At 36.8% G+C, this 9,833-nt stretch overlaps 1 protein-coding gene across 1 annotated transcript; it reads left to right on the plus strand.

Annotated features, from left to right (window-relative positions):
- Nucleotides 1-1,589: 1,589 nt before the first annotated feature.
- LOC109423717 (TBC1 domain family member 13) lies at nucleotides 1,590-6,181 on the plus strand. Its single transcript, XM_019698703.3, has 7 exons — nucleotides 1,590-1,836; nucleotides 1,904-1,977; nucleotides 2,050-2,175; nucleotides 2,230-2,405; nucleotides 4,997-5,119; nucleotides 5,289-5,812; nucleotides 5,871-6,181. The coding sequence occupies exons 1-7, from the start codon at nucleotides 1,817-1,819 to the stop codon at nucleotides 5,983-5,985; spliced, it is 1,158 nt and encodes a 385-aa protein (XP_019554248.3). The 5' UTR covers nucleotides 1,590-1,816; the 3' UTR covers nucleotides 5,986-6,181.
- Nucleotides 6,182-9,833: the final 3,652 nt, after the last annotated feature.

Below are 9,833 nucleotides of genomic sequence, written 5' to 3' on the forward strand. Positions count from 1 at the left end.
CAGGTGGATTTCTCGGGCTATGAATAGAAGGGGCATTATTGTATACCGGAAGTTTCAAGACAAGAAGAACAGAAGTTTTCCGGAACAGTAAATAGAATATATGTACTTACAATGTTGCTGTACGATTCTCTGGCTTCGCATACCGAAAGAAACTCGTGCGCTGTCTTGTACCACGAAAGCCGGGTGTGATAAACGTCTGCTGTTCCTGCGCCGGACTTTTTCGAACTGCTCATTTTGTTTTTTTCGATGTTGTAGGTATCACGGACCACTTTAATCCTCCTTTTGACCTCATCCACGGATTCAAGGTCCATTGCTGCACGGATTGTTTCCAGGGCCGCCAGCCTTTTCTGCTTATTTTTATACAGCTCGTGGCTGTAGTTCCACAGCAGCTCATGTTCCCTGTAGAGCCCCAGCAAGTGGACAATTTCGTCACTTGACATTCGCTTCTTTCGAATAGCCATTTCAAATTTCACCGATTTTAAAAACTCACAAATTTCCACGACGACGGCGGCGACAGCAGCGAGCGCGAGGACGAGCGAAGCAAACTGAATGAAACAAAGTTGTTTGTGTGTGTGCGGCACAATCGCAGAGATGCCAGTGTGTGTGACAGTTATGATTATTGTCTGCTAGTTCTAGCGCGAAAATCAGAACCTTCTAAAATAATCATGATAATTTTATTGTCTGCTAAAAAGTGTTTACACTGTGCTAATTAAACGCTACTAGCGCCAGTTCATGCATTGTCATGTAGTTTTAGCAAAGGTGTAAACGGGCCATATACCCCTCACTTTTGGGTACTTTCGTTTTTCCGTATACGCTTGAGCCGCTTGAGCCACAGTTATGTTGGCTACGAAAACATTGCATTGGTAGGATAGGGATGCCAATTCCTTGATGAGGTGTCGTTCAAACCAACGGGGGTAATCGAACGGAACATGACTCATTTTGCGGTGGAAACTAACGACAAAACATTTGGGGATGCTTAGTTGCATCCTAGGTTGCATCTTATTAGCACGGCACCACGCTGCAAAATAATCGAGCACAGTCTGGAGTTTGCGACAATCATCAATACTATTTACTAGAAGCTTAAGATCATCAGCATATGCTAAGCAAAAACCGTCTACTAGATGCAGGATAGCATCATTTATCTATATAAATGAAAAAGAAGCGGACCCATGTTGCTTCCTTAAGATACACCCGAACTAACGCGAGATAGACGAAGCAATTTTCACTGCTAGCTAGTTTCCTACCGCAAAGGTATGAACGCAGCTTAGTTAAAAAATTAAATCGCTTAGTTAAAAAATTAAGAGGTCAGAAAGATAGACCAGCCCGCTTTTCGGAAATTATTTTTAATAAAGCTATAAAATGTGAAACACTTATTTCGATTTTCTTTGTAGCGTTATCAGTTGGCTATGGCCAAAATAACCATTTGCCTTTCCTTAATGCTGCTCTGTTGTATGCTGGCCATCTGGTGTCCAGCACTAGGCACTATTGACATTAAAATTATAATAAATCCAATTGGAAAATCTTTTCTTTCTCGTTTTGTTTTTCAACACAACATTGCCGCTGACTGTCAATTCTATAGCCATGTTGTCATTGCGATAGTTCAGCTGGTTCGATACTTGGTTCAGTATCAGTTGGTAAACAAAACGAACAAATCATGTTCTAATGGTAGAGATCGCTAGTATTCAATGAAAGCGAAACTAATAAAGAGAATCATCCGACGGATTGAGTTTGTCGTTCCTGTGAAAAAGATTACACTGCATCGCAAAAGTGATATATTTTCACATTCCATTTATTTAGTACCATTTATGCATCGAACATGTCTCTCTACAAAATAAGGTAAGCAAATTGACGACCTCATTTGATCAATTAAAGCCTATCAATGGAATAACTTTCTCTCTTGTAGGGTTGCTGGTCTGGAAGATATTTTGCAGCAAGACGTTATAGATTTGAAATCACTCAGAGACTTTTGTTTCTATGGTTTGTTATACATTCATGAATAAAATCAAATTCTCGACCTTTAAAAACGCCCCCAAATTGTTCTTCTTGTAGGTATTCCCGATTGTAATGGGTTGCGTTCTCTATGTTGGAAATTGATGCTGGGTTATTTGGGTCCGAAAAAGGACACTTGGTCAGCAACCTTAGCCAAAAAACATGAACTGTATAAGCAATTTATCGGTTGGTTTGAAATAAAACCAATTTATGTTTGAAATAACATGATCTTATTTTTAGAGGAAATGGTCATTCCTCCCGGTGACGGGGAACAAGACCGGTCCGGCTGTGTCGATCACCCACTAAGCGATGGTCCTGAAAGTAATTGGAACACGTTTTTTAAAGACAATGAAGTGTTGCTGCAAATCGATAAGGATGTTCGGCGGCTTTGTCCAGACATATCGTTCTTTCAGCAGGTAAGGTTTTTTCTTTTTTAAAATTTCGTAAATTTGCTCTAGAATTTGGGAGTCCTTCAGAAAAATTTTCAAAGTATCCATGAAAAAATATTTGAACTAATTTGGTGATACATAACAAAAATTAAAAATCGTGAAGTCGCAAGCTACACTGAAATCAATTTTGTTGTAGTTACTACCGAATCCATGGTAAAATTAAGAACTGCACCCACGATTTTCAACCGAATGCAAAATTCTGTTAATTGTACTGAAACATTGTCAATATTACCATGCGTGCCGTACCGTTGACTGAAAATATTCTTGATGCTACTATTTTGGCATTGTTATTTTGACCACGTTTATCTGAGACGCCCATCATTCGAGTCGACGTGGTCGAAATTAAAATGCCAAAATAGTAGCATCAAGAATATTTTCAGTCAACAGTACGATTCGCATGGTAATATTGACAATGTTTCAGTACAATTAACGGAATTTTGCATTCGGTTGAAAATAGTTGGTGCAGTTCTTAATTTTACCATGGATTCGGTAGAAACTACAACAAAATTTATTTCAGTGTAGGCTTCAGAAACAGTAAAAAAACAGACCACCAGGTTTCTGGAACATCCGGAATCTCTAAAAATAATCCAACAATTTTGTTTGGCAAAATTTTGATAGGGAATAGCGCCACTTGGGCGGTGGCTTCTATATTCGTCTGTTTTCCACTATAACTCAGTCAAATTTGAACCAATTGACACAACTTTTGGAATGTGGTGAGATAGATATAGTATCTACCCGTGTACAACATTTCAAGTCAATTGGTTCAAAATTGACTGAGTTATAGTGGAAAATAGACGAATATAGAAGCCACCGCCCAAGTGGCGCGATACCCTATGTTACAATCTAGGTACCAGTCCATATCTTGTCAAAAATTGGCCATTTCTCTGGGGGCTCTAGGTTTATGGAACATTCGGAGACGTGGTCGATGCATCCAAAATCTCTTGTAACATGTTTCAACAGTCTTAACGCGCAAGCTAGGTTGAAGACCCGAACTCAAATTTTAATCTGTTTTATTTATTTTATAATAAAACATACACGAATAAAAACAATAAAAAAAAACAATTTAGGCCTTTCCCATCCGACTAGAAAATTATATCAAGATTACATCATATTGTGTTATGATGTTATAACATTTTTCAATAACTTATTATGTTATAAACTAGATGCAGGATGATGTTATAATAACTAAAATCGTAACAAAAACTACACTGGCCTTATCAAGATAATAACCTATTTTGTTGTAATCTGATCAAAATTATAACAGAATGAGATACGAATATTAGCTTCAGGGTTTCTAATTTCTATCAAAATGTGATACAATTTTGTAATATTTTTGTCTAAATGTCGAAAAATCAAAACTAAATTATATTACAATGAGTTGTCAAACAACATTTATAACATAATGTGATATATTTGAGATATAATAAAAACACCAAGGATGTTGAACATGATTACATCACAATGAGTTATAAGTTATAAATATCATGGTTTGTTATAATTATGTTATATTTTTGTTCGAACTTTCAAGTCGGGCATCCATAACATTTTTCTATGTTTAAACATGTTTTTTTTAATTATTTTTTACTCAAACTGGTAGAACAAACCTTATTTTCTATGCATAAATTGTATCCCAAGGCTACTATAACACTAGTTTACAGCATTTTTGAACTCGGTAAGCTGATGATCATTTTTGATGTAGAATCATGCCCTGAGTTCGAAAACGCGAAGGAAAAAAATTACAGTAGAGCGGATTTTTTTTCGACTTTCCATACAAGGTTGATGATTTGAAATCGATTTTTGTTCTATTTTCAAGCAACATCGCTCACTTCACACATCTCATTCTCCGTAATCAATGCTATGATTGAGCTGAATTTTTTACTGTAACTCGCCTACATATGATATGTCAAATAAACGTTGAGAAAGAATTTTTAGATTGTTTTTTTTTCTTATTGAAAATAATACATTTCTTGAAATATTTTTGGAAAATTGGCTAAAATTTAAGGAGATCGTCCCTAAAACTCGCCAATATCATGAATTTCATCAAACTGAAGCAAAAGTTGCGTTCAGATGATCGAATAGTATTGTATTCAGCTTTTAATTTATGGAAAAAGATTTGAAATTGATTGAACAAAACGCAAGATATTTGAATTTTAGTAAATTCTATATTTTATAAAAGTTGTAAAACTCAATATTGAGCTGAACCTAAAAAACTGCTCTACTTAAAATTTTTTGAAGCACACGGTTTCGAAATCAGTGCTAAATTGTGCTTCAAAAATTTTGTTCGTTGACAGAAGTTCACGACTTTCGTTTAATTTTGTAAACTAGTGTAATTCATAAATCCATTACGATTTGAAACGAATTGTTCCCAAAAATTAATAACTTCTTAGTTATCAGAATTCTAGAATTAGATGCTAACAATGATATCATGGAGAAAATATCAGACTACTACTACTAGGGCATTGGCCAGACAACCTCCCTTCCATTCCCCTAAAAAGTCTACATGGTTTTGAACGGCCCCATAGGTACATTGATATTTTATATGTTGTTCTTTCTTCCAGGCTACAGATTTCCCATGTGAGTCCGTCGTTAGTCATAACCGGGAAAGAAAGCTGCATGTTAGAGTTGCACCAACAACCCTCAGTTCGGCTAATGTCGAGAGGAAAGGGCTAGGCGTTACCAAGGTGGGTATTTGGTATATGTATATCTATCTGTGCTCTAATGTGTCAGTCTTATACTAACCTTCTTCACAATAAATGCATTAACAATTCTAAATGGATAAATAGCAAGTATGTTTTGGCTTTCACCTTTAAATCAGAATTTCGATGAGCATTATAAAAGTTCCCTTTCTAGATTAACCTAATAACAAAAAGGGCTAACGAAAGTTACGAAGCAATGGACGAAGGACAGGAAGCACATTGGGAAGTCGTTGAACGAATACTGTTTCTGTACGCAAAGCTAAACCCTGGCCAAGGCTATGTGCAAGGCATGAACGAAATCATTGGACCAATCTATTACGTGATGGCTTCGGATCCTAATTTAGAGTACCGTAAACACGCGGAAGCTGATTGCTTCTTTTGCTTCACCGCCCTAATGGGAGAAATAAGAGATTTTTTCATCAAAACACTTGATGAATCGGAAGATGGAATCAAAGGTATGATGGCCAAACTATCAAACTTGCTAAGGGAGAAGGATTTGGAGGTTTGGACCAAACTGCGAGACCAAGAGCTCTACCCACAATACTACAGTTTCCGGTGGTTGACACTGCTGTTATCACAAGAATTCCCACTGCCAGATGTTTTACGAATTTGGGACTCGGTGTTTGCTGATGAAAAGCGATACAGTTTTCTAGTGAAAGTGTGTTGCGCCATGATTGTGTAAGTATTTAGTGATTTCTACAAATGACAATGCCTAAGATTTTTTCTCCTTTTACAGATTACTCCGTGAGCAAATTTTAGAGAATGACTTTGCCAACAATGTGAAATTATTGCAAAACTTTCCACCCATGGACATTAAAGTTGTCCTGAAGAAAGCAACCAGCCTTGAATAGATTTGAACAATAAGCAACGAACAATCAATCTCTTTTCAAAATCTTTTAGATTGAATTTATGATTTGCATATTTAGAATTTTCAAGAATACGACAAATAACTCACTGACGACACATTTCAGTACAATATATCGAGCAAACCTATTACTTTTTTTATAAGATGTAATTGTGAAATAAAGCATTATTTCAACTTTCTCATATTACGCGTTTTCTTTATATGCATTAAAATTTTCCATTTATCATTACTGACCCGTTACTAAGTCTTCACCACCGTTGCACTAGAACCCCAGCGATTTTCAACACACCAAATGCAAACTGATTCAGATTTTATTTATAAAATGTATTAAATTTGGGCAATATGCTTTACACTAATTTGAGGTTTTAAGTCTTCCTTGGTATGTTTGATAGCCGATAATAGGGGTTTCACTTAACAGTATCATCTGTAATGTTTAAGTTGTACGAAATAGAGAAAACATTTTGGGTAACTGTGTACCGAATATTTTGATCCAACAGCAAAAAATTAGGCAAGGAATCATAATACCTTGGCTATTTGCATCATTTCATTGCAGAAACGGAGAATTTACCTTCTCACAATACAAAATTTCAGCTCATTACTACAAATCTAGTACTTCACCGATCCTGTCTTGTTCAAAGAAGAGAATTGTCAGACAAAAGAGTTTTTTTTATTATCGTACAAATTGGTACGAAGGTTATCAGAATTTAATACAAATAAATTTCACAAGTAGAGTTCATGTGTACAGGGAATGGCCAAAATGTTTGGAATAGGCAACTTTTTTTCTCCCACAAAAAAATTGAACATGCTGTAACTTCTCATAGAGTGGATCAAAAAATCACAAAATTTGACTGATTGTCAACCTATTATATGTGCATCATTGGTACAAATTTGGGCTCGATTGATAAATTTTTCGCGAAGTAAGAACCGTTCGGGTAAAACACTATTTTTTAGACGACTCCTTTTTGAACTGTCATATCTCGGAAATCAGTGAACCGAATTGAATGAATTTTTTAACGTTTATCAACAATATATTGATACTCAATACGACGTTATAAATGTAACATTTTCTCACGGCGAATTAAGTTATACCGGATTGAAATTTTTACCCATATAGAGGAAAATAAGTCAAATTTACAATACCACACAAAAATTACTAAATGTGTTCTTTCTTCAATCTAAATCGGCTCTAATATATCTGATTAGAGATAACTTGAGAAGAAAAGTGGAAAATCTTTGGAAATCAACACTAAAATTTATTGACATTGATATAAAAAAAATCACATTTTTTCGAGAAAAATCCAAAAAGTGTCAATCCATGATAACTTTTTTCAACGTTAAAAAAGTACCTACGTTTTAATAGTTTGTGAAGCACATACATATTGTTAGTGTACGTTCAAAATTTGCGAAAAATTTATCAATCGAGCCCAAATTTATACCAATGATGCACATATAATAGGTTGACAATCAGTCAAAATTTGAAATTTTTTGATGCACTCTATGAGAAGTTACAGCATGTTGAATTTTTTTGTGGGAGAATAAAGTTGCCTATCCCAAACATTTTGGCCACCCCCTGTATGTATATTGGAAAGAAAAACAGGGTCGCTTAATTTTCCGGAAAACAATCATATTCCACAGACACCACCTCATTATTCATTATTTCCACAGACACAAACTCATTATTCAAGGAAAAAGCAACGTAGAAACATTTTTTTTTTTTGAATCATAAGAAAATTTTCTCAGCAATAAAAATACAAAATAATACCTGTTTTTCACAAAATTTTCCTCTGTTGAGGAAAATCGGTTGGAAAAGTCGGAAAAAACTATTTTCAAAGTCCGGGAAAATTCTCAAAAAAATAAAAATTTTTAAGGAAATTATATAAGCTATATTTCGTAAAATTTTCAAGATGTGGTTTTTCTCAGATTCTGAGTTATGACCAATTTTTTTTGGAAATTATCCAAATGTTCTATATAAGCCGTTTGTTTAAAAAATCATAACTTAAGAACGGAGCATCATAGACACAATGTTTTTTTGTGAAATAGTGAGGAAATTTTCTCAGCAATTCAAAAAAAATACAAATTAAAAATTGTTTTCCGCAAAATTTTCCATTGTTGAGTTAAAAACTATTAAGGAAGTCCGTAAAAAAATTTATAAAAATATTCTTGGAAGACAATTGCATAAGCTATACTGTGGTGCATAATTGATCGGACAAACGCCGATTTCCACACAAAATAGTCAAGTTTGAGATTATGTAACTATGGTTTGCGTTGATGGATTGAGCTCAGTTTTTGACACGGAACTACTAATGTGCTGATTTTAACGTATACAAAGTATACAAAATGTTCTCAATGAGCGAGATAATTTTTCGGCAATAGCAGCCTGAGGCTCCTTCGTCTGACGTTTCGGTTCTTTATTGAACCTTCTTCACGGGGATAGGAGTTTGTATTTTTGTAAACATGTGTAGTGGCCTACATTTGGTTGTCTGTAATGTGTATGTAGATGGTTTGTAATGGCGTCTTTGGTGCTGCATGTGTGTCGATTTTTACGCCCGACACTGTTTTCCGCAACTTTATGGCAGCTTAATCGCACAAAGCTTGTTTTTTATCGCTTCTGTGATTTCTTTCTGCCTACGCTTTTTCTTGCACCTGAACTCTACACTTTCGAGACTGATATTCAATATGGGTCATGGGCGCATGAAGAAAGCGGTCAACAATAACAGCTGGGCCGCGTCCTGGTTACTTAGAAGCCCGGGATAGCCTATGCCGGATAGTATACAGTCACTACCAAAACAGTGTGCTTCTATATAAATATCACCGAGGAAGGACAGAAGAGCTACTATATCACCGCTTGCTGATGAACCAGCCTCGGGCTGAAAATCTCCTTAATAAAGCTAATAATAATTATATCACCGCGGGAATACCTCTTTGGTCAATTCTGAAACCTGTACATACTATAGAACGCGACGTAAGACGGCTTATCAAGGCTCACGCTACCACCACCACAGAGTCGGGTTGGCTAATCACATTACCCTTGTTGTATTCGACGAGTGGCGTAGTCACGTGGAATATCCCTGCAAAAGGACAAGTATGGTGACTATGACATCGTCATAATAGCTCGGCAATATTCTCGAGCGCGACTACGGTATGGCTCCGCTGCTTGGTCGAGCGCGCTAGTGGTCAACTGAAACCTGGAGCAACTCGCAAGTACTTATAGGTTGATGTACCGAAGGGTGGCCAGGGAATACCGTATAGTCTCAAAAGACGTGGTATGTGTGCTAGTGATCATTATAACCATAGCGCTAGTTGTAGCAGAAGATGTGAGATTTAGGCTACATCGCATAAGAGGAGCGAGATGGATCGTCTAAACATAGGCAATGTTGGGATGGCACAGATTGTGGGGCTCTTCCAGCAAGGGTATGTGAACAGTCAGGCTCACACCGAGCGGGTTTAAATGGACGAGCAGGCCTCGTAGCGGGATCACTTTCACTTGACACAATTTCTGTCGTACCATGGGTCCATAAGGTAGTGTTTGTACAGATTCGGATATGCTGGTTCTCCCGTATGTCCGAAGTGCACAAACTGCGACAAGTCCGTGGATCACGTGTGCTTCGAATGCTCATGCATCGTGGAGCAAAGGTCGAGTATGCAATAGACCTGTGCGCCGACTATATTTTGCTCGGCGGCGGCGTGAGGGCCATTTTTGGCCGGCGGCGGCGGCGTCATCGGCGTCACGCCGGTGGCAGCTTTCGGCGGCGGCGGCGGCGGCGGCGTGAATCGGCGTGACCAAAATTTGACCATAATTTCAACATTGACAAAGCAAAAAAGTTGTCATTACGC

This window comes from Aedes albopictus, chromosome 2 (genome assembly GCF_035046485.1).
Source record: "Aedes albopictus strain Foshan chromosome 2, AalbF5, whole genome shotgun sequence".
Classification (NCBI taxonomy): Eukaryota; Metazoa; Arthropoda; class Insecta; order Diptera; family Culicidae; genus Aedes; species Aedes albopictus.

What these genes read in the sequence shown, in the direction of transcription:
- LOC109423717 (XM_019698703.3), top strand. Translation starts at nt 1,817, where the DNA reads ATGTCTCTCTACAAAATAAG. An exon ending in ATGTCTCTCTACAAAATAAG is followed by an intron (nt 1,837 to 1,903) that starts GTAAGCAAATTG and finishes TCTCTCTTGTAG; the next exon opens with GGTTGCTGGTCTGGAAGATA. An exon ending in CAGAGACTTTTGTTTCTATG is followed by an intron (nt 1,978 to 2,049) that starts GTTTGTTATACA and finishes TTCTTCTTGTAG; the next exon opens with GTATTCCCGATTGTAATGGG.